Source organism: Mustela putorius, unplaced genomic scaffold (genome assembly GCF_011764305.1).
Source record: "Mustela putorius furo isolate JIRA1106 unplaced genomic scaffold, ASM1176430v1.1 tig00003927_pilon_pilon_pilon, whole genome shotgun sequence".
Lineage (NCBI taxonomy): Eukaryota > Metazoa > Chordata > Mammalia > Carnivora > Mustelidae > Mustela > Mustela putorius.
In genome coordinates, this window is record NW_025422072.1 from 1,465,077 (window position 1) to 1,491,068 (window position 25,992).

Below are 25,992 nucleotides of genomic sequence, written 5' to 3' on the forward strand. Positions count from 1 at the left end.
AAGAAGTCTTAGGCAGCCGACAGTCAACAGTCTAAGAAAGTCCTGGGCAGGCTAACGGGGAGTCCTTGAGCCAAGCGTGAATGGGCCAACACACTCATCCACTGGCTGGGAACAGCCTGGGGGAAGTGGGGCCTCAGCAGGAACGCAGGGGCGGATCCCATGGGGCAGCAGTTGGGGTTCTCAGTCAACCCTGCTTCCCATACAAGGAAATGTGAGTGGTGCATTTCCACTACTGCTACATCATCTTTTGGAGGTCTTCAGGCTTTTTTCGTTTATGTTTGATGGACATAAAGACCATAAATGTTTTCATGCCACCAAATTGTACCTATGTATTTGACGGCTGTCATGAAACACGTTACTATTAACCGATTAAGGATTCTCTTAATACAACATTCCAGTTGTTACATATTTTGTATTAGTTTTTGAAGTATCTAAGTTGTCTCTCCTGTATCACAAACCACACACACAGTTGAAACTATACAAAATAATTTGAAGTAAGTACTTCTGGAACGTTAACCTAATAAAAACTTTCACTAATGTGGGCTAACTGAACGATGACTAATTGACAGAATGTTTTTAAAGGAATGTGGTTATTACTCAGCAGCATACACAGTAACTGCCATTAGAAGGACATATGTTGACTGAGAGAACGAGAACCGATACAAAGACCGAATGACTAGGCCCAATTACCACACCACTTAGTTTGTTTCTGAGGAGAATACACTTTTAAGAAAGTTTATATTCTTCACATAAATTGCCTACAATCTACAATATTCTCAAGTAATATTGTACTTTAAGTCATATCACAGTTTTTAGTAGCAATAGTTGGTCATTTTATACATGACTAAAAAAAACAAATTCTCATGAGAATCCTTTGTAAGATTTTTAGAAATTGAATATTGAGTGAATCAAATGAGAGAAAATTCCTCAAACTCACATTTTTATACAACCCCCTCCACTGCTTATACAAGCGAGCTACGATTAGGCCAGTGACTGGCTCTGTGCTGTTGCATCTGTTCCCTAACTGCTCTACCCCTCCTTCCTCCAGCAGTTTTCTTTAGGGCTCAGTAGACATCACAATCTATATTCGTTCATTGTCACTATACAGAATAAGCTGTGTATAAAAATCCCTGAATACAATGACTACATGGCCGTTCTTTGCTTTGTTCCGGTCATCAATTCAGTTGAATAATTTAGGAACGAAAATAAATATTGTTTTAGAAAAAAATACATTGTCAGCCCACTGCATTGTCTTCTACAGACCCTGCAAACCCTTTCTTCCTAGGTAATTTAAGTGTAGCCTGGGGGCTGAAGGTTCAGTCTCTGGGACTGAGTAAAGCCAGAGGATAGGATGCCTTAGGCGATTTGTTTCCAAGTCTTCCTTCATTCCACAGCTGTAAACTGGATATGACTTTTTCATGACCCAGTTATCCAAAGGCCACAACAGAAGAGCTTTTGAGTCATCAAAACTGACTAAGCTGGCCCATTTCATCCTCTGCTTTGTATCTAAATTTTATTGACCCTCTGTATCTAAATTTTATGTTTAACAAACTAGTATGTATTCAGCTCAGTCCATTCATGCAAAAAAATCACTAATTTTCCAACTAATGATTTTTAATGCTATATTCATATAAAACAATTTCAGTTCAAGTATTCCAAACTTGGTTTCTTAATATTTCCCCACAGAGTCCCCTAGAGACTTGGAAAAATACATTTAAAATTGAAGGACAGGGCGCCTGGGTGGCTCAGTGGGTTAAGCCGCTGCCTTGGGCTCAGGTCATGGTCTCGGGGTCCTGGGATCGAGTCCCGCATCGGGCTCTCTGCTCAGCAGGGGGCCTGCTGCCCTCTCTCTCTCTGTCTCTGCCGGCCTCTCTGCCTACTTGTGATCTCTGTCTGTCAAATAAATAAATAAAATCTTTTAAAAAAAAATAAAAATAAAATAAAATTGAAGGACAGCTACACTTACAGTGAGAGCTATGTGCTATGCACTGTTCCAAGTGGTTTACGTGTACTTACTCATTTAAATATCTTCCCACTACCCTATGAGGTAGGACTAGTATTAATTTCAATTTATACATGAAGATAACTGAGGTATAGAGAAGTTAAATAACTTTCCCAAGATCACATGGCTAATAAGTAGCAGAGCCAGGATCTGAACCAAGTAATCTGGTCTGAGTTAGATTTTCTGTTGTTACTATGGCCTTACCAAACTATAATGTATTATTTAACTCACACATAAAAAGTCACTGTTACCTAGCATGTGGCAATAAAAATCATTAAAACTTGTTTTATTTACATTTGCATTTTGTAAGCAGCTGATAAAACTGAAATGTGATGAAATGAGTTTGCAGCTCTAACCATCATTTATATATTCCAATTTACTTAAAGTAACAATGTGCTAATACAGAACTATTTCCCCTTTCTTACTTTTTTTTTTTTTTAAATTACTCTTCTTTACTTTATAGCAGCATATTTTCTTTCAAGGCATTATTTATGTTTTTAAACACATTATAGAAACTAAATGACTTAAAGGATATACAGAAAGCAAACAAATGGGAATAAATTCAGATCTACATATTCAGAAAAAGATAGTGAAGTTAGTAATATATGTGTCTTAAAAATCAATACAGCGTCCTTTTCGTTCCCAATCTCCGTATCGGGTAGGTTCTGGGCCTCTGGGTCCACCTTTTTCTTTGGTAACAGGATTAACATCATCTGGGAATTCTAAAGAAAGACAGAAGAAGATGCAAAAACTGTAGTCAACAGAGATGAGAAAGGCATTCTGGCCAATTTTGAAGACAGGATTACAGGAGATACCACTGACTAGGTTATTGCTATGCAGTCTTTTAAATGAACTGTAACCTTTTCCCCAAGTTTGAGAAATCACTTCAGGATACAACTGTCATATTCAATGGACCTTATCACCTACATTAATTACTTAGAATTCTTGGAATGTTCTCAGGCCCCAATGTGGGGAGTTAGCTGCATATATGCTGATGGATTGTAAGAGAAGGAAAGGAATGCAGGGAATATAGAGTACAAATCCATACTGTTTGAAAGGTCTTGAAACAAAATTATTTTGGCTCAGCGCCTCAGTTTTCTTATCAGTAAAATGGGTACAACAATTGTACCTGATTTAGCCTGTAAAGGATTTAGCTCAGTGCTGGCTACATAAGAATGCTCAATTAATTTTAGCTATGAGAACTCTTGTGTTTCTTCATAGGGTTTTGGCTTCAGCAAGTAGTTGGCTGATACTGCCGTTTATGGATATAACAGATATTACTATTAATACTGTGTGTTCATAATAGGACCATCCATCTTGAGTCAGGCCTACTTTTGAGCACTTTATTCACAGTAACTCATTTTGTCCTCATGATAGTCCTACGGGACAGGAACAAATATGGTCTCCATTTTACAGATGAGGAAAATGAGGCACAAAGAGGTTCAGAAAGGTTCTCCTAGTCACATCGCTACTACTGTGGTAAAACAGAATTTGAATGCAGACATTCTGGTTGCAGTCTTGTTCTCAGCCCATAAACTACTGCTCTGTATATGGGAAGAACGGAAGAAGAATCAGCTATTAGAAAACCCCAATTCTTAAGCTGTTGTCTCTTTAGAAAGCTAAATGAACATCGCCAAAATCATGTAGTCCTGCTCTAGGAAAAAGAAAATAGAAAATTTACCTTGAAAACTTTCAAATACTTATCTATTTTTAAAATTCCTTCTCCACTATGAATAATCTCTTCCCCACCTATCACTCTGTTTTCTAAAACACTCCATCCTTGGACTTCTCTGAAAGCCTCAAAGGGAAGCTCTTCTGTCTCCCATATCTCCAGGGTTCGCTGAATGCCTTAGTCAGCTTGGGCTGCCATAACAAACTGCCACAGACTGACCGGCTTCAACAACAGAAGTTAACTTTCTTCTATCTGGAGGCTATGAGTCTGAGATCAGGATGCCAGCATGGCTGGGTTCTGGTGAAGACTATCTTCCTGGCTTACAGATGGCATTGTGTCCTCTCAAGGAATAAGAGAAAGACAGCGAGCTCTCCAGTGTCTTTTGGTATGAGAGCACGAATTCCATCATGAGGCCCCAGTCTCATGACCTCATTTAAACCCAATTATTTCTCAAAGGCCCCATCTCCAAATACCACCACTTTGGGGGTTAGGGCTTTGAAATGGAGTTCAGGGAGACACAATTCAGTCCACAGCACGAGGGAAGAAAATGTCAAGACCTTCCTGTGCCTCACTGCTACTTCCAGCTTCTTATCTCCCACCAAACCTCTATAGCTTTTCCTCTTTTGAATTCTACACCATTCACTTGTCCAACACTTTGCTCCAATCTGGTAATAAAGACTTTTTGTTTTCTTGGATAGGATCAACACTTGGTTCACAGCTTCACGTCTCCCCATTATCCTTCCTATCAATACTCATACCAGTAACCTCACATACTGGGAACACAGAGGTCCTTGTCCTCTTTCCTAGTGATTCTCATGTCCACTTACGTTATCTGCATTGATTTCATTATCTCCTGAATATGTTCTCTCTCCAAGTCCCACAGCCTTGAGTTTTCTTCTTTCCGACCAAACTTCTATGGAGGCTTTTCACCTCATGTTTCTTTAACCTAATTTTCACCCTCATAATAACCTGCAGTTTTCTGAAACTTTTTACTCTCGCTAGTACCACCCTGAGTCATGCTGAGTCACATTCTAGACTAATACAAGCGTTTTCTAACTCATCTGTTTTCTGACTCTCATGATGTCAGCCTAATCTGCTGAGAAGGATGAATTAATCTTTATAAAACAGAATCCCTCCTCCACATCACATTAAGTGAAATAAGCCAGACACAAAAGACTATGTACTATATGATTTCATTTATATAAAATCCTAGGAAATGACAGAGAACAGATTCACTGTTGCCAGAGGGATGGGGAAATGAGACTAATTATAAAGAGGCACTAGGGGCTCCTTGTGGGATGGAATCGTTGTATACTTTGTGTTGGTTACATGACGATAAACACTGTTAAAATTCACCAACGTGTTTACTTAAAATGGGTGAATTTTATTATACACAGATTATACTTTAGTAAAGCTGATTAAAATAATCTCCATTCAAAAACATTCAGAGCTTTCCTCACTGTCCACTGCATAAAGCCCATATGCTATAACCTGGTACCTCAGGCCCTCTCAGTTTGAGCCGTATCTACCTCTCTAGCTTTAGATTTTATTAATCCACTATGTACACTCTATGCTGCAGCCAGAAGGCCCACTGGCCGTGTCTCACAGGTACCATGTTCCCTAGCCTCTTTCTCTCTGACCACACCTTTCTTTCTTGAAACATGTTCCTACCACTCCTTAACTACTTGTGATTTTATTGTACCTTTATGTTATCTCTTTTCTCTTTTTTTCTGAACTTCTTTGCACATCTCTTAAGCTGGTTATCACACAACATCCTGTTCACAGTTATTTTTGTATCTCATTTTCCTCATTCACCTTTGCATCAAACAGCATACTCAGCTGCAAACAATCTTCCTTTATTATCTTAATAATGAAGCCTACTCTCTGCAAAGGGACAACCTATATACTTTTCTTAGAACAACGTATATACCAGAAGCAGGGAGACAAGCCTAGAAGGAAGGAAACAGAAAGAGGACAGACCAACAGAACCACAGATGCTTGAATTTGGGCTTTTTTGATAGGACAGATAAGAGGAGAGGAGTTTGACAAATGTTAAGAAGGTGGTACCAACAAGACTAGGAGCCAGGACACAGGAGGAAGCAGGAGTGAAGAACTATCTGCAGATTTCTGAATCTCTGCTTCTGGTAGGTAGAAGGTAGAAGAGCTTAAAAAAGAGTTCAGGAAGAAATGGAATAGGAGGAGAACTGGACAAAGCATAACCAAAACCAAGACAGGAGATTTCCAGAAGCAGTGGTTAACAATGCTGAAGCTTGCGGGCAGTTCCTATAAAATGGGGATTGAAAAGCATTTGCTGGGTTTGGTGATATTTACTAGACCAGCTTCGAAGAGAAGAGATGGTATGTTCAAAATACATTTCAGCAACTCAAAAGTTACAATGAATACCTAGCATTGTGTCAAACAGATGATTATCTTTTGAAATGTATTTTTTCCGGGGTGACTGAGCGGCTCAGTGGGTTAAATTCTCTGCCTTCGGCTCAGGTCATGATCCCAGGGTACAGGGATTGAGCCCTGCATTGGGCTCTCTGCTCAGCAGGGAGGCTGCTTCCTCCTCTCTCTCTGCCTGCCTCTCTGCCTACCTGTGATCTCTGTCTGTCAAATAAATAAATAAAATCTTTAAAAAAATGTATTTTTCTTTTTTATTGTATTAAATGTATACAATAATTATCATTTTAACCATTTGTAAGTATACAGTTCAGTGGCAATAACTACATTCTCAATGGTCTGTAACCACTGTACTACACCCCAAAGTTTTTCATCATCCTCAATGTAAACTCTGTACCCATTAAGCAAAAACCTTTCCTTTCCCCCCACCCCAGACTTTGATAACCACTATTGTATCTTGTTTCTATGAATTTGCCTACCCTAGGTACCTAATTTGAGTGGAATCATATATTTGTCCCTCTGTCTAGCTTATTTTACATAACCATAATGTTTTCAAGGTCCATCCATACTGTAGGAATCAAAATGCCATTCCTTTTTCGGACTGAATAGTATTCCACATACCACATTTTGTTTATCCATTTATCTATGGATGGACATCTGAGCTGTTTCTTTTGGCTACCATGAATGAAGCTGCTAGGAACAAAGGTAAACAGATACCTGCTAAAGTCCCTGCTTTCCATTGTTTTGGATATATACCTAGAATTGTTGGGGTCTATAGCTGACTTTTTCTGAAAATTGCCAAACTGTTTCCCATAGTAGTTGCATCACTTTATGTTCCTGCCAGAAACACAGGGGTTCCAATTTCTCCACATTGTTGTCATCACTTGTTTTCTGGTTTTTCTTAAATTGTAGCCATCTTAGTTGGTGTGAAGTGGTATCTCATCCTGTGATGTAGAGAATGTGATGTTGAGCACATTTTCAAGTGCATGTTAGTCATTTGTATATCTTATTTGGAGAAATGTATATTCAAGTCATTTGTCCATTTTTGAATTGAGTTGTTTTTGTGGAGTTGTAGGAGTTTCTACTTATTCTCAGTATTTTTGTCAAGATACATGCTCTACAAATATTTTCCACAATTCCATAGGTTAACTTTTCACTTTCTTGATAATATCCTTTGATACTATCTTTTGATATAAAATTTATTAATTTTAATAATGTCCAATTTATATACTTTTGTATTTGCTGTCTATGCTTTTGGTGTCATGACCATGAAACTGCTTTCAAAATTAGTATCATGATTTTCCGCCAATGTTTTCATCTAAGAATTTCATAGTTTTATCTCTTAATTTAAGGGTTTTAACATATTTAATTTTTAAACATGGTATAAGGTAAGGATGCAATTTCATACTTTTGCATGTGGACTTCAGGTGTTCCCAGCACCACGTATAGAAAAGACTGTCTTTTCCCCCACTGAATGATCTTGCAACCTTCTCAAAAGCCAACTGAGTTTACTTCTGGGATTGCTACTTTTGTTTATGATGTTTTAATGAAAAATTTCCTCTTAGATTTTTGTGCTTGGCTAAAACTATGAAAGAAAATTTTACCTTAGATTATGCTTCTTAAAAGTCTCCATCATTTTGGCTGATTGACTTAGTTTTCAGACTGGCCTTAGTAAAGTCTAAGCTTTAACTTAGCTATAACTAAAGCTATAATTTAAGCTTTAACGAAAGCTATAAACTGAAATATTTAACTGAATGAACAAAAAGAAAAGTTTTTATGTTTTGAAGAGGTCCAGATAAAAGGTCCCTGTATCCTCTGTTGATATCTTCTTGCCTAGGATGCTTCACTACATAGATGGGTTAACTCTCAGGAGACAAGCAGGGCAGCCCATCTCCCAAAATTTCAAACTGGTATGTTTATGTTTATGCAATTTAAAACATTATTTTTTGACTAGGTAATACTTGCACATGTTTCACAATTCAAAGATAGCAAAGAGTACAGAATGAAAATAAGTAGCACTTTAAAAAACAGAGCTGTAAGACATGAGTCAGATTTTGTATATGTTAAATGCAAAACAATATTTAGTCTCTCACCACACCACCCTCAAAAAAGTTCTTCTTTCTCCAAACTTCCCCTTCTCTTTCTCCAACCACATGGCTATGGTGAGAATAACCACCTTCATCTGTGACCCTCCCCACTGGCCACTCTGATTTAGCTCTAGACACTTGATCCAAGCTTGGCCAACGAACTCTCTTCTTAAGAAATCTGGAATTAGGAGTGTCTAGGTGGCTCAGCTGGTTGAGCAACCAGCTCTTGCCTTTGGCTCAGGTTGAGATCTCAGGGTCCTGGGATCTAGCCCTGCCTCAGGCTCTGCGCTCAGCAGGAAGTCTGTTCAAGATTCACTTCCTCTCCTTCCCCTACCCCCACCCCACCCTCAGGCTTTGCTCTCAGATAAATAAATAAGTAAATCTTTTAAAAAAAAAAAAAAAAGAATTTTGGAATTAGAAAATAACAATTGTTAACTTTGGTCTAGTTGTTCTATTGACCTGAGTAACAGCTAGGAGTAGTTCCTTTGCCCATTGGACTTGGAAGGGAGTCTGATGACAGAAAATGATGTAGAGAAGTGACCAGGGACAAGAGGAGGGAGAATATCCTGCTTTCCATACAGTGTTTAGTCCCAAGGTTCATCTTTCTTCAAAGCCTAGCAGCATCACTGCCTTGGGGTATTCCACCTGTGTACCTTGTAGTCCAGCGACAACCTGTACTACCTTTTGTTTGAGTCTACTCAAGTGGTTATCAAGTTATTTGCAATGAAACAGGTCTCAAGTCGTATACTTCATAATGTGAATAATGGGCTATAATAAATAAAACAGCCAATCACTGTGAGCGGCTTGGAAATTATTATTTTTAAAAAAGATTTATTTATTTATATATTTGTTGCGGGGAGAGGGAGCACAGGCAGGGGGAGTGGCAGGCAGAGGCAGAAGTAGGCTCCCTGCTGAGCAGGGACCCCAATGCAGGGCTTGATCCCAGGACCCTGGGATCATGACCTGAGCTAAAGGCAGATGCTTAACCAACTGAGCCACCCAGGCGTCCCCTGGAAATTATTCTTTTAAACCTACACTTTCTGTTAAACTATTCTTTTAAATCTAGTGATGGTGAATACGGTTAATTTATTCATTGTGAAATATGCCTTCTTATGTTAATAAAGAATTATAAACAACATATTTCATCCTATTTTCCTCAATAACTAAAATATCTTCTATGACACTTCAAAAATTATGAGATATGGGGCGCCTGCGTGGCTCAGTGGGTTAAGCCGCTGCCTTCAGCTCAGGTCATAATCTCAGGGTCCTGGGATCGAGTCCCGCATCGGGCTCTCTGCTCAGCAGGGAGCCTGCTTCCCTTGCTCTCTTCCTGCCTCTCCATCTACTTGTGATTTCTCTCTGTCAAATAAATAAATAAAATCTTAAAAAAAAAATTAGGAGATGCTTTACCATACAGTCATACCTCATCTTACTGTGCTTCACAGATACCATGGGGTTTTTTTGTTTTTTGTTTTCAAATTGTGCAGGCAAAGGAAAAGTTCTTGAAAGAAATGAAAAGTGCTACTTCAGTGAATACAAGTGATAAGAAAGGCAACAGTCTTATTGCTGATATGGAGAAAGAAGACATCTCCGTAACATCACCCGTGCTGATGGAGAAGCTGCCGCATGTTCTCCAGAAGATCTCACTGAGATAAGAAATGAGGGTGGCTCACTGAACAATGGATTTTTAGTGTAGACAAAATAGCCTTCTACAGGAAAATGATGCCTTCTAGGACTTTCATAGCTAGAGAAGAGAAGTTATTGCCTGGCTTCGAAGCTTCAAAGAACAGGCTAACTCTCCTATTAGGGGCTAATGCAGCTGGTGACTTTAAGTAGAAGCCAGTGCTCATTTGCCATTCCCTAAATCCTGGGACACTTAAGAATTACGCTAAATCTACGCTGCCTGTGCTCTGTAAGTAGAGCAACAAAGCCTGGATGACAGCACATCTGCCCACAACATGGTTTACTTGGTATTTTAAGCCCAGTGATGAGACCTATGGCTCAGAAAAAAAGATTCCTTTCAAAATATGACTGCTCATTGATGGTGTACCGCATCCACCAAGGGCTCTGATGGAGATGTTCGGTGAGAATGTTGTTTTCATGCCTGCTTAACACAGCATCCATTCTGCAGCCCATGGATCAAGGAGTCATTCTACTTTCAAGTCTTATTATTTAAGGAATACATTTTGTAAGGCTGCAGCTGTCATAGGTAATGGTTCCTCTGATGGATTCAAAGTAAACTGAAAACCTTCTGGAAAGGAGGCACCATTTTGATGCCGTGAAGAACACGTGTGATTCATGGGAAGAGTTCAAAATATGACCATTAAAAGGAGTTTGGAAGAAGTTGATTCCAACCCACATGAATGCCTTTGAGGAGAGAAGCTCAGGACTTCTGTGGAGGAAGTGCCTGCAGATGTGGTGGAAAGAGCAAGAGAACTAGAACTAGAAGTGGAGCCTGAAGATGGGACCAAACTGCTGCAATCTCTTGATCAAACTTGAACAGAGGAGTTGCTTCTTATGGACGAGTGAAGAGAGTGGTTTTGTGAGATGGGCTCTACTCCTGGTGAAGATGCTGGGAAGACTGTTCAGATGACAATAAACGGTACAGAGTATCACACAAACTTAGCTGACAAAGAAGTGGCAAGGTTTGAGATGACTGACCCCAATTTTGAAAGAAGTTCTACTGTGGGTAAAATGCTACCAAACAGCATCTCGTGGTACAGAGGAATCTTCCGTGAAAGGAATAAATCAATGTGCCAAACTTCACTATTGACTTGTTTTAGGAAATTGTTATAGCAAGTATCACCCTAGTCAGTTGGTAGCCATTAGCACTGTGGCAAGTCCCTCCACCAGAAAAACATTAGGACTCACTGAAAGCGCAGATGATAGTATTATTTAGCAATAAAGTGTTTTTAAGTTAAATTTTATATACATATATATATATATACACACACACACACACATACATACATATGTATTTTAGACACAGTGCTACTGCACACTTTACAGTCTGCAGTACAGTGTAAACATAACTTTAATACATACTGGGAAGTCAAAAAAGTTATCTGACTTGCTTTACCACCACATTTGCTTTATTGCAGTGATCTAGAACCAAACATGTAATATCTGTGAGGTACGCCCATACTCACTTGTCAGTGGTTCTTTCTCTAAATTAGAATCTGGTGCATCAAAACGACCTTCTGGTAACTTTGGCTTCTTAAGAGATTGTTTGATAGGTTTGGATTTTTCTCCTTGAGAACTCATTTTCCTCACAGAATGACATGAGAGGGGTGATCCTGGAGAGTGGAGACAGTGAAAAATTAGAAGCTGTTCTTTTATTCTACTTTAAAAAGTTAACATTTATTTGTTTTTTATTAATTTGTTTTATTTGTTTATTTATTTGTTTTGTTTGTACAAAAGGACATACAATGAAAATTCTTTCCTCTATCTTTTAAACAGCTATTTCCCTTTCTCAGAGGCAACCAATATTATCAGTTTAAAAAGAAGAACTTTAAAATGAATTAACCATTATCAAAATTGTAAAAACTTATATATATGAAATACTGATTCCTGTGTGAAGCACAGGAATTTCTAAGTAACAGAAATAAGATATGAAGCGTTAACTAAGTATACAAAGTTTTAATGACAATATTTACTATTTAAATTACAAGAGACTGTATTTAGTATTCTTATATTTGAATCCTAATCATGATTCTCTTTTCCTGCCAATTAAACATTTAAAAATGTACTAGGCATTTACAGCATAAAAATGAGATCACTTCTCCATCGGTCATATGGAGAAAGCTAAACTTTCTAAACTGCTATGAAAGTTATCCAACCCTTGTTAAGATCATGTTCAGTGAGTACAAAACCATCCTGAAAAAATGACTTCGGGGGTGGGTTTTGAACTTCCTAAAGGAATGGCTTCAGAGGCCGACAGAGTTGGGGACCAGTTCTAGTTACACCCCTGTGGTAAGCAGAATAATGGCTTTCAAAGATGATTGGAATCTCACACTCAGAAACTATAAAGAGGTGAGGTCCCATGGTAAAGAATTTAGGTAGCAGTCTGAATTGAGGCTGCTAATCATATGATCTTAGACTAGAGCAACTACCCTGGACTATCTGTGTGGGTCCACTGTAGTCACAAGAATCCTTAAAGGGGAAGAGACAATTGGAAGAGAGAACCAGAAGGACGTCAGCATAAGACAGCCGTAATGGTCACTGCCCGCTTTGAAGATAGAGGAAAGGAACTTCAGCAGCCTTGAGAAGTTGGAAAGGGAAGAAAGAGATTGTCCCCCTAGAGCATCCAGAACACAGTCTGAACACTTTGATGTCAGTCCAGAGATTTCTCACCCACTTCAGACTTCTCACCTCCCACTAGGTTTGTGACAACTGGTTATAGCAGCAGCAGGAAACTAATGCAGTTTTAGTTGTTCGACCTTTGGTCAAGTGACTTACCCTTCCTACATCTGTTTCCTCCCTTCTAAATTAAAGGTAACAGTACCTATCTCATGAGTTACTAAATAAATTAAACAAGACAATTCATGCAAAGCTTTTACCATCGTGACAAATTTTATCTAATATTATCATTACAGTATTATCTGGAAGCTCCCGGTAGCATTACAAATAATGAGAATTTTCTTTTATTATATGTATTTTATTCATATTATAGCTATCATGACATCACCTTACCATCTGCTTTAAAAAATTATATATAGGGGTTCCTGGCTAGCTCAGTCAGTCATGACTACTGATCTTGGGGTTGTGAGTTCAAGCCCCATGCTGGGTGCACGAATTACTTAAAAACAATTATATATATACAAACAGCCATACATACACACACAAATATATATATATATATATATATATGCATATAAATATTTGCATATATATATATCTTTCTCTCTTTTTATATGTACATACCCTCCACAGCCAACTTGAAATTTATGTAAGACTTGTTTGTAAGAGTACATAAAGTTAACATTACATACAAACTGTATTAACAATTTTGAAATAGTGGCTGTTCATTTGCATATCTACTGCATATAGCTCAGGGAGTAGCAAAATTATTGTTTGAATGACCAGTTAGAATACAAACAATCATTCTCCCACAGATCCAAGAGCCCACAAAACACAAGGATTAAAAAAATACATAACTGAATGTTTTAATAAAGCTATGACAATGATCTGCAGAATTAATACAGTTTTCTCCCAACTACATGGTCACTTATATAAAATACTACATATTTGTGACATTAATTGGCTGAGAAAAACTGTGGATCAACAAAAATTTCTATGCACTTAAAATAAAAACATTTATTTATTAAAAATTTTTACTTATTGATTTAGAGTACAGACCATTTTGCCTTCAAACTCCCACTCCATTATCTAAGGACATACTGAATTTTTTATTATGTCCTCATAGTAATATTTAAACATATATGAAAAGGCTAAAGAGGAAAACCTGCAAAAATATCTTATAAGGCAGCATTTACTTTTATTTAAGAAATGGAAAATATAGAAATATGAGCTTCTGATTATATTAATATATTTCATACAACAAGCTGATCTTGGCTTATTGTGACTATTTATTTTTTTTTTATTTATTTATTTTTTTAAAGATTTTATTTATTTATTTGACAGAGAGAAATCACAAGTAGTCGGAGAGGCAGGCAGAGAGAGAGGAGGAAGCAGGCTCCCTGCTGAGCAGAGAGCCCGATGCGGGACTCGATCCCAGGACCCTGAGATCATGACCTGAGCCGAAGGCAGCGGCTTAACCCACTGAGCCACCCAGGCGCCCTATTGTGACTATTTAAAAAATACTATATTGAAGATTTGGGGGAATATAAACCATGCTCAATTGAAAGATATTTCCAGTCCAAATCACAGGATTTTTGTTAGTCACTTCTTATCTAAAATATAGGATTCTTTAGAATGTGACATCAATATAACCCAATTTAGGAAGTTTAGCCAACTTCCATAATAGAAACTTCTGTTCATTATCTAATGTCCAACTATGTATCCATCAACAAATCCATCACAAATTTATAAAGTATGAAAGGCTGTTTCTAAGTCATCATAATTCCTTAATAATTAATATAGATATATGGAAAGTATTTTAATAGTTATAAATTAGATTCTAAATGTGGACACATTTTTCATCTATTCTGGCTAATGACTAGATTCTGCATCTGGTTACAAAGCAAGTCTGTCTTCCTGTACATCAAATAACTTACTTTGAAGCCTAAAAATCAGCCAAGTATTTATTTAACTACCAGTAACCACCTGCTACTGTGCACTCAGACTCTACTCAATACAATAAATTAGCACTTTCTGTTTTAGGCTTCGTTGTTTTGCAAATCAAAAAAAATATCTTAATTCAATGCTTGAAATGATATTCAGTGTAAAAATTAATCTTGGTATGTTCCAAATCTGCAGAAATTCCTAAGCATTTGCACAAAATTATAAAAAAGGCACAAAATAGTCTTGACTACCAATTATAATGCAGACATAATCTGAAGCTAAAAATTTTGCCTCTGAAATGATACAGATGTACTAAATGTAACTAATACAAGTAATAAACATGGGTTAGATGCCTCCTATGTGTCAGGCTCTGTACTAGGGGCTGAAAACATGACACCTCATTAAACCTCACAATAATCCAATGGGGCAGGTCTAACGGTCTTTATAGTAATTGTGATCAGTTTGAACAAAATTATTTTCTGAAAAAGTGACATTAGGTAGATGTGGTGGAAGCTGCCTACTGTCTCAAGTAGCTTCTTTTCCCTTCTTCCATTCAGTTCTAAGATTCCCACTCCCATCTCATTCGCTATTAAGCTAAGCACCGGGCCACTTGCTTAGAGAAGACATTTCCCAGCATTCCTGCAGCCAAGCAGCCACATGTCCAAGTGGTGACCAATGGGTTGTGACTGGAAGTGAAGCGTGCAAATTCTGGGTTGCCCCACTTCTGCAAAAAGCTGATTGCCCTGGATGTCTTTTCCCACTTCTTTGGGTTATAATACAGACATGGCAGTGACCCAGCTTCAACCATGCAGATGCAGACAAAACCCAGGGGAGGGGATACGTAAAATATTTAATAACTTGTATGATATAGACAGTGCCCATTCAGAACCTATGTCCAACCATTCAGAACATAGGTTGTAAATAACAAGTAAAATTCAACTATTGTACATGGGGCTGATCAGCGGCACTGGCCTACAGACGGTGTAGCAACAAGATGGAAAGAACAATGATCCCCGAATTACCTGTCAAAGCAGAGTTGTCCTGCCTGTCCCATCAGCAGAACTGTTATAGCAGCTTGGCCCTTTCCTTCAGTAATACCATGGACAAGTTAAAAAAAAAAAAAAAAACTGGCAAACTAAGGGCAAAGGGCACTAGAATCACACATGGGTTGCAATGCCAGTCTTCCTACTTTTAGCAATGTGACTGACCCTAAGATGGTTCCTGAACCTCACTGGGTCTGTATCCTCCCCAGAACCAGGATATTTCTACTTGTCCTGCAGCCTAGCTCAGAGAAAGGGAGTAAGGTGTATGTCTCCATTGAGCCTAACTGTAGGATACAGAAGTCAATGTGCAAAAGGGTTTTTGATTAAGAAGCGGAATATGAGTGTACTGTGGGAAAAGAGAGAGGAGCAGCAAAGGAGAAGTTTGAGAACTAGTCTGTAGGTCTGGTCTTGAGTACTTCTTCTTCTTCTTCTTTTTTTTTTTTTTTTTAAGATTTTTTATTTATTTATTTGACAGAGAGAGAAAGAGAGAGAGAGAGAGAGATCACAAGTAGGCAGAGAGGCAGGGAAAGAGAGGGGGAAGCAGGCTCACTGCTGAGCAGAGAGCCTGATGCGGGACTCAATCCCAGCACCCTGAGATCATGACCAGAGACGAAGGCAGAGGCTTAACCCGCTGAGCCACCCAGGCGCCCCTGGTCTTCTGAAGAAACTTTATCTTAGAAAAAAAGGTTACAAGGAAAAGCTAAAAGACCAATTTTCTCAAAGGACTCTGAGACCATAGTGGCCTAAACAGAATTATTTTTGTAGACAGGTTAACAGTGTAACAGACTGGGGAGGAGGAGAATTCCTCTCATTTCTGTATCATACAAGATAAGACGGGACATTGTGCTCTTTGGTACCCACACGCTTTAGAGCTTTGGAATCAAGTCCGTGCACAGCCACCGGGCAGGGGTGAAGGCAGTAAGGCACATACAAGTAGCTTGAAGGGCGGACAGCGAGAGAAAAGGGTCTATTGGATCATAAGGAATAGCAAAGACGTGAAGGGGAGGCCCAGCGCCACTCCTATGGATTCTGCCTATCAAATACAGGTACTAAGCAACAGTAATTACAGCTGACCCTTGTACAACACAGGTCTGAACTGTACAAGTCCACTTATACGTGGATTTTTCACAGCAGAGTACTATAAATGTATTTTCTTTTCCTTATGACTTTTTAAAATAACGTTTATTTTCTCTATCCGTTACTGTAGGAATACAACATATAATATATATAATACACAAAATATGTGTTAATCAACTGTTCATGTTATCACAAGGCTTCCACTCAATAGTAAGCTATCAGTAGTTAAGTTCTGGGGTAGTCAAAAGTTATACGTGGATTTTTTATGGTGCAGGGGATCAGCCACTAACCCCTACAGTGCGCAAAAGTTAGCTGGATGTTAATATTTGTATTACATTGTGGCCTTTAGCATGCTTCTGACTATCTTGACTGCATGGGCAATAGCTGACAAAATTAAAGCAAAAATCATCCTTTCAGAAACAAGGAAATCACCACCATAAAGCCCATGTCATCTTCTTCAAGGGGTGGTTTGGCCTTATCCAAAGACTATTTAAGGGACACCAGGGTGGCTCAAGTCGTTAAGCATTTCACTTCAGCTCAGGTTATCAGGATCCTGTGATCGAGCCCCACATCGGGCTCCCTGCTCAGCAAGGAGCCTGCTTCTCCCTCTCCCCCTGCACCCCTGCTTGTGTTCCCTCTCTCACTGTCTCTCTCTGTGTCTCAAATAAATAAATAAAATCTTGGGGCGCCTGGGTGGCTCACTGGGTTAAGGCCTCTGCCTTCGGCTTGGGTCATGATCTCAGGGTCCTGGGATCAAGCTCCACATCAGGCTCTCTGCTCAGTGGGGAGCCTGCTTCCTCCTCTCTCTCTGCCTGCCTCTCTGCCTACTTGTGATCTCTGTCTGTCAAATAAATAAATAAAATCTTTAAAAAAAATAAAATCTTCAAATAAAAAGGTCTCTTTAGAACTCTTTACAAGCACATTACAAACAAGATAACCTTCTGAAAGAATAATAAGCAAAGGAAAAAAGACTGATTGAAAACAAAAGACAAACAACAAGCAAGCTTTCACAACTTCTGTTTCTGGCAATCTGATAAATTAGAGATGCCTAAAAACCTATCGCTATAAGACACTTAAAAAGGTTGAAAAAACACACAAATATTTCTTAATCAAAGATCCTTTAAGAAAGTATAAAACGATAAACCAACAAAGCTATTCAGTGAGGTCACCAAACACTTAAACCACTACCTATCCTATGTCTTTCCCACCTACAGCTGGGGCCCAGAGCTGCCAGAGCAGCAGGGAGAGGAGTCTTCTGGGCCTGAGCTGAACAAAAGCCTGCTAGAGGCCAGGACCCCGGGAGGCTCAGCACTCAGAAGAGAAATTGAGCCTGAAGATTTTGATGTGCATATAAAATACTTGGAGGATCTTGTTAAAATGCAGACTCTGAGCAGGTCTGAGTGAGGTCTCAGATTCTGCATTTTAACAAACTCCAGGTGATGTTCATGCTGCTGGTCAAAAGAGCAAGGAACTAGAAGCAAACTTCCAGCTAATGAAGACAACAGTCAAGGAGGGAAGAGTATCCATCTCAACCTTGATTCCGAGCAGAAATGAAAAAAAAAGAAGCCCTTACAGAAATTTTGAAACTACTGGCTGACCACACTATGTTTATGCCTGATTACACACTATCAGCATGGTCCAAAAATGCCCAAGGGGAGCATCTTATATAAAGTGGACCCAAGTCAAGGTGAAGTGCTCCCGACACATGGGAAGAGCAGAAGCAAATCTTCTGTGGAGAAATACCCTCTCAACTCATGTCTCATGCAAGTCTCAAGAGAGAATACCAGTAAAATTTGAGGAAACAAGCCATCACAAGCAAGAGTTAGTGAAATCAACCAATAGGACCAGACCATAAAGATGTGACATACTGACATCACTGAAATCAGAATGTAACTATTTAATGTGTTCAAGGGGGAAAAAGGCCAAAAGGGAGAAATAAGTAAAAGACTAAGAAAGGCCAACTTAAAACACAAAGAAATTTAGGAATGTAACAGTTTAAATTTAAAGCTCAATAAAAGGGCTAAATAGAACAGATAAAGTTGAGAAGAGAATCTGTGATCTAGAATTAAGTTCTGAAGAAGTTATGCAGGAAAAAGCATAGAGACAAAGATGAAAGTAACCAAAGAGAAGTTCAAACTTATAGAGGATAAAATGAGAAGGTCTAACAAATGTTTGTTTAATTATAATTCCACAAGGAGATAGTGAAAATACCATGAGAGGTAAAACAGACAGGAATCTTCAGATACACAAAGCACAAAGATGCCAAATTAAAGGGAAAAAAGTACATCTGGACACAATATAAAATGAACAACCCCAACAAGGAAGCCAGATCAAAAGAAGATCTAAGAAGCAGCCAGATAAAAGATTACTAATGAAGGAAAAAACTGGACAGATAACTTCTCCATAGCCATAATAAAAGCCAGAAGATAGAGCTATGACAAAATGATACACCCACTGAAACTACCTTTCAAAAGCACAAAGTTAAAGAAACCAGATTTTCAGATTAAAAATAAGACCTCTATCAAAAGAACATGAAGAACCTTTACCACAAAAGACAGTCATGAATGGGACTTCTAAGCAATGTACTTTAAGAAAATGATCCCAGAGGTGCCTGGGTGGCTCGGTGGGTTAAAGCCTCTGCTTTTGGCTCAGGTCATGATCCCAGGGTCTTGGGATCAAGCCCCGAGTCGGGCTCTCTGCTCAGCGGGGAGCTGGCTTCCTCTTCTCTCTCTCTCTTCCTGCCTCTCTGCCTACTTGTGATCTCTGTCAAATAAATAAATAAATAAATAAATAAATAAAATTTAAAAAAAAGAAAACGATCCCAAAAGTAAAGTGAGATAAGAACAAAGAGATAAAAAGGAGATAAGAACAGAGAGAAAATGAAAGTTTTATTTATTGATTATATAAAACCATAATAACTGTGATGTTATGTTATCAATACCACAATACCATCCCAACATATACATGAGAACACACACATATACACACCTAAAAGGCTGAACAAAGATAATAATTCAAAGCATTTTTACACTTTGCACTGTTTAGGAGAAGGTGTTCACTTCAGATTTCCTTAAGTATGCATTTAGATTTCATGGGTAACCAATAAAAGGTAATGTATATCTTCCAAACCAGCAGAGAAAAAAAAAAATGGAAGAAAATATTTAATTTAAACTAAGTATGACAAATAGAAGGTGTAAAAATATGTTAGAAATAAAGCCAATTATATCAATAATTATGACTTACAAATGATCTGAACTCTCCAGTTAAATAGGTATAGACTGTCAGATTCCAAAAAACAAAATAAAACAAACAAAATCCAGCCAACATGTTGTTCATGTAAGAAGCTCCATTAATTACCATGCATGTTTCTTAAAAGAAAATAAAAAAACAACAAACACACATAAAAGCAAAAGATCAATGTTAGGAACTGAAGATTTGAGTCCCCTTCACCACCCTCATTTATATACTGAAATTCTAACCCCTAATGTGGTGATATTAGAAGGTGGGGCTCCTTTGAAGTAATTAGGTGATGAGGGTGGAGCCCTCATGAACAAGATTAGTGCCCTTTGAAGAAGAAATATGAGAGCCTTCTGTGGCTTTCTGCTCTCTGGCACATGAGGAGACAATGAGAGGACAGCCATCTGCAAACCAGGAAGCAGGCTCTCACCAGAGACCAGATGTGTGGCACCTTGATCTCAGGCTTCCCAGCCTCCAGAACTGTTTGGTATTAAAGCACCCAGTCAATGGTAATTTGCTATTATAGCCCAAACCAAGCCATGAGGTGCACCGTTTCCATATTTTTAGTTTTGTTTTAAAGAGAGACACACAGAAAATGGAAAGAAAATAACCAGAGAGAAGAAAATGATAACATAAGTAAAAGACTTACAAGTGAGAGAATCAACAAAAGCAAGAGTTGGTTCCCTTAAAAGATTAAAACTGCTGTGAAGTCTTTGATTAGGCTAATAAGAAAAAAACAAAAGAAGGCGAAATAAAGAATATGAAGAGAAGAGACTACATAATTATATATGAGAGCAAACATTTTTCAAAAAAAGGGAACTTTATGCTTATGCCTATATAATGAAAGCGTAAAAAATGAACAATTTTCTAGAAAAACTTAACTTATCAAAGCTGACTGAATGCAATAACCATTAAAGAAATTAAACCAGTAATTTAAAATATTCCATCAGTGCTTATAGTTTTATACTTGAGTTATACCAAACCCTCTAAGAATGAGTAATTTTTTTAAACAAAACATAACAAGGAAGAGAAAAGGGCGGTAAGACTCTTGAATTCACTGTATGAGGCTAGAATAACTTAAGCTTCAAAACCAGAAAACGAAACTGCAAAAGAGGAAAATTACAGGCCAATTTCTTCTTCTTCTTTTTGCTCTTGTTCTTTTTTTAAAGATTTTATTTATTTTTTTGACAGAGAGAGAGCACAGAGAGACAGAGGGGAGCAGCAGGCAGAGGGAAAAGCAGGCTCCCTGATGATCAGGGAGCCTGATGTGAGGTTCGATCCCAGGACCCTGGTGATCCCAGGGTCTGAGCCAGAGGCAGATGCTTAACTGACTGAACCACCCAGGTGCCCCAATAGGCCAATTTCTAAACAAAATATTAGCATACCAAATCCAACATCATATTAAAAATATAATCATCATGATCAATTACAGTATCTTCTAGGAATGCTAGAGTATTTAGCATTAGAAAAATCTACAATTCACCAACTCACCAGATTTAAAGGAGAAAAATGATATAATCACCCCAAGAAGAGGAAGAAAAATGAATTCAGTAAATTTCAAGGTTTATTCAGTCTTAAAAACCAAACAAATACATAAAAAACAATAAAAACCCTTTGGACACAGCATAGGGCTTCATTAACTTGATAAAGGCACATCTACAGCTAATATGACATTTGAAATATGAATGCATTCCCTTTACAATTACAAACAAGATATCATCACTTCTAGATAACATGTTATTAGAAATCTGAACAAGACAGAAAAACAAGAGAAAAGAAAAAGATATGTTAGAAAGTGAGAAACTAGATTTTTAATACTTGCCCTTAATATGACTGCCTACATAGCAAATACCCTCCCCACCTAGCTACGATAAATTATTTAAATTAATAACCTAATTTAGCTGGGTTATACGATACAAAAGCAACAAATAAGTAAATTATGTTTCTATACATAAGCAGCAATCACAAAATGACAATTCAAAAAAATATTAAGCAGTGTTAGTCAAATCACAGGGACTTTTTTTTTTTTTTTTTAAAGAATTTGATATGGAGGGGTGCCTGGGTGGCTCAGTGGGTTAAGCCGCTGCCTTCGGCTCAGGTCATGATCTCAGGGTCCTGGGATTGAGTCCCGCATTGGCCTCTCTGCTCAGCAGGGAGCCTGCTTCCTCCTCTCTCTCTCTCTCTGCCTGCCTCTCTGCTTACTTGTAATCTCTGTCTGTCAAATAAAATAAATAAAATCTTTAAAAAAAATTAAAAAAAAGAAATTGATATGGAAAGCAGATACCTAAGAATTGCCAAGGCACTTCTGAAAAACAAAATGGGAGGATTTGCCCTATTACATAATCAAAATTTATTACAAAGTTGGAACCCCTGGGTGGCTCAGTCAGTTAAGTGTCTGCCTTCAGCTCAGGTCAGGATCCCAGGACCCTGGGATCAAGTCCAGCATTGGGCTCCTTGCTCGGGGGAGAGCCTGCTTCTCCCTCCTCGTGCAGCTCTCCCTGCTTGTGCTTGCTCTCCCTCTGACAAATAAAATCTTTAGGAAAAAAAAGATTTATTTCAAAGGTATGGTTATTAAGACAGGTGATTTCAGCACAGGAATAGACAAATAGATCTATGGAACTGAAAATGGAGCCAAGAAATAAATCCATGCCTATATGTTTATGAGAACTTGATTGAAGAGAGTTGGCATTATATCAGGGAAGAAAAGGCCCAATATAGGGACCTGGGACAACAGATTACTGACATGGAAAATAACTGAAACTGATTCCCTGCCTCACATCATACACAAAAATCAGTCCTGACAGAATAAAGGCTTATATATTAAAAGCAAAACTACAGACCTTTGCAAAGAAAATACAGAGTAACTGACTTTAGGGTAGGAAAGGCTTTTTTAGACAAGATCACAAAGCACTGACAATAAACAAAAGGATCAAGACATGATTACAATTATGATTATGTGTTCCTCAAAAGACACCTTTCTTTAAAAAAAAAAGACACCTTTCTTCTGAAGCTGTGTGATTATACATGCAGCTCTGTTATTTTATTCTGCTATTATATATGATTTTAAAAAAAAAAACAACAACAAACCCATGATGGTGTAACAAAAACAGCCCCCAAACTGGGCTATTTGCCACTTACACAACTCAAAAAGGTTTAGTATTGAGTATTAGTAAAGTACAGAATATTAGTAAAGAACATTAGTAAGGAATATTAGTAAAGAATATAAATAAGAAAGACAAACAATCCATTAAGAAAATGAGGAAATTTCATCCCCCAAAAAGCTAATAAATATTTGAAAAGATGCTCAACTTCTTTAATTAGAGAAGTTAAAAGAGTTAAGTAATTTAGCTAGGATAGTGGATATAAAATCCCGAAGCAAAAATACCATTTCAACACCCTATTCAGACAAAAATGAAGTTTTCTGATAATTAGCAAATGTTGACAAGTATGTGGAACAACAAGAACTGATGTTTCTGCTGGTAGGTACGTAATTGCCAGTAGGAATGGAAATGCCTTTACTACTTGGCATCGTATTATAAAATGGAAAAGGCCTATACCATATGTTCCAGGAATTCCACTCCTTGCATTAGAGCATCCATAACAAGAATGTGTAGAGGCAACCCTGGTGTTTCCAGAATTACCCAAATGTCCACTGGGAAGAAGAATGGAAAAACTGTATGATACATTCTCGCAAATGCATGATTAACTACAACCTCACACATCAATATAGATGCATCTCAAAGTATAGTGTCAGTTGAAAAACGCAAGCAAAATAAATACAAATGGTAAGAAGTCATTTCTATGAAGACCAAAACCATATAAAGAAACAACTCCAATGGGAAGAAGCACACAGGAGCTCTTGGTAAGAGAAATATTCTGTTTCTTAAATTGGAAAATGAGTTCATAAATGTAAGTTCTGCTTTATAACTTAAACGTGTTATATACATTTTTGGTATCAAACACTTCATTCTTGTTAACAAGTGAGAAGGGACGGTGAATGAACACACAACAAAATTTACAGTCACTACTTTGGAGTTTGGATAAAGTGGGACTTTCACTTTATTATTCACTCCTGGACCATTTATAATGTTTACAATTTACAAGTAATACGTTTGGGGAGAAATGAATACAAAAAACAAACTGTATAGAAATCTGGGGCCCATTACTAGGAGAGGCAGTAGTTTTGTTTCCAACTTAACACAATTTCTCCAGGATGTCCTCAATTAGAACTAAGTTTAGCATACTCTGTGGGTTACGTTTAAAATACTGAGAAAGCTTTCCAACAAAAATGGGTTTAAAACGGTTCGTTTTTACTGAAAACATGCATACTTGCTTTGTATTAACAATTCTTGACTTTATCTCATTTTTATTACACTAATCTGCTACTCTGGCCCACCTCTGCACTTTTCCAATTTTTTAATACTGCAAACTGCCACAAATCCTTTTTGATGTAAATTAAATAAGTAAATGATGGGTCTCGTTCCCCAAGGGCCGTCTTTTCCATTTCATTTCACGAGCACCGAAGAGCAGTGCGCGCTGAGGGCTCCCAAGTAAACAGCCCCGAAGGTGTTGCTGCCCTTCCTGACCAGTGACCGGAAGGAAGCGGGTGCCCAGGCTGGAAGGGCTTGCGTGCGGTGATCTAGCCCTAGTCCCACCCCTGAGATCCGGGATGGAGAAGGGACCTGACCAGGACCAAGACGTGGGTGGCCGAGCCGAAAAAGAGCAGCTCTGTAGCCCCCGGCGCCTTCAGAAGCCCGGGACACACGCGACTTCCCTGAGGGAGGACTTTCTCGCGGCACCGGGGCCTCGTGACCCCGCCCGCGACTTCGGCCCCGGGGCCGGGCGTCTTACTTGCCGCTCTCCACGCGGTGGCCGGAACGCAGCCGAGCAACCGAACCAGCCTCGAAACAGACATGGTGCCAAATCCCGCAGCGTCCCCGTGGGTCCAAGCAAGGAGGCGGGGAGCCAGCGGAGCCGACCGAAGTCCACCCCGGAGGAGGGGCGGAGCTCTCGGAAGGTGCGGCCTGCTTGTGATTGGGCGGGGCCTGCTTGTGATTGGGCGGGGCCTGCGTCTGGACGGGTGGGCCCTGCGTGAGGCCGGGCCGGGGCGGGGCTTCCGGAGCTCACCCTCGGAATCCGCGCTCGCGTCCGGCGCAGTCTGTAGGAAAGGTTCGTGGAGGGCGTCCGCTTTCTCGCGAAGAGCGACTCAAACCACCCTGACCTCTCTGTGTTGACTAAAACCCCAAATCAGGGCTGAGGTTGGACGAGGGAATATAATTCGGTGTATTCCTCTTAATCTGAGGCAGAGGTCTCTTGAAAGATCTCTTTTACACAAAGGTGAAGCACCTTTTACTCTTTTGCTCCTTCCTTTTACTGTTCTTTTATTTCTTAAATATCTAGTCGTTCAGCGAACTCCTAATTCGTCAGTTCTGACTCACTGACCAGATGACCTGAAAGATGACAGTTTGGAGTGAAGAGCAGAGCAAGAAAAGGCTTGCCATCTGGTCCAGGCTGCTGTGGGAGGAGCTCTGCCAGTTGGCCCATAAATTCCAACAGTTCCAATGACGCTTGGAGCATATGTGGCAGATCAAGGTGCTTTATGTAACTTGTGGAAATCCTTACGGAATCACAGTGTAGAGCCCTAGATTTTTATTTTTATTTTTTTTTTTTTTTTTAATTTTTCAGGAAAGTTCTTGGCTAGCTGTTGGGCCTGGTAATGTCTGAGAAGGTGACATCAGGTAGCTATGCAATCTGAGTTTCTCATCATAAACTGGGAGTTACCCGATCCTCCTAGAGAAGGAGTCCCCTTTACTAAAAGTATTAGATACTGGGGCGCCTGGGTGTCTTAGTCGTTAATTGTCTGCCCTCAGGTCAGGTCATGATCCCAGGGTCCTGGGATGGAGCCCCATTCCCTGCTCCACGGGAAGCCTGCTTCTCCCTGTCCCACTCCCCCTGCTTGTGTTCCCTCTATTGCTGTGTCTGTCAAATAAATAAAATCTTAAAAAAAAAATAAAAGTATTATATACAGGGCCAGAACCAAAACCCAAGCAATTTCCATTAGCAGTTAGCTCCCACAAACATTTTTGACCCTTAGTTCATATCTAAAGTTTAATGATGAGTTCCTTGTGACCAGTTGACTGAGGAAAAACATTCAAAGCCAGATTATGAATGGCTCTGCTAAATATATTAACTCAGCTATCAAGGGACTGCCTTGGCATTTAGAGTCCC

General features: G+C 38.9%; 1 protein-coding gene across 1 annotated transcript; it reads right to left on the reverse strand.

Annotated features, from left to right (window-relative positions):
- Positions 1-2,261: 2,261 nt before the first annotated feature.
- Positions 2,262-25,341, reverse strand: SDHAF4 (succinate dehydrogenase complex assembly factor 4). The gene is made up of 4 exons (XM_004769305.3): positions 25,207-25,341; positions 24,616-24,955; positions 11,314-11,460; positions 2,262-2,724 (listed from the first exon to the last, which is right to left on the reverse strand). Exons 1-4 carry the CDS (start codon positions 25,339-25,341, stop codon positions 2,615-2,617), a joined length of 732 nt encoding a protein of 243 aa, XP_004769362.2. The 3' UTR covers positions 2,262-2,614.
- Positions 25,342-25,992: the final 651 nt, after the last annotated feature.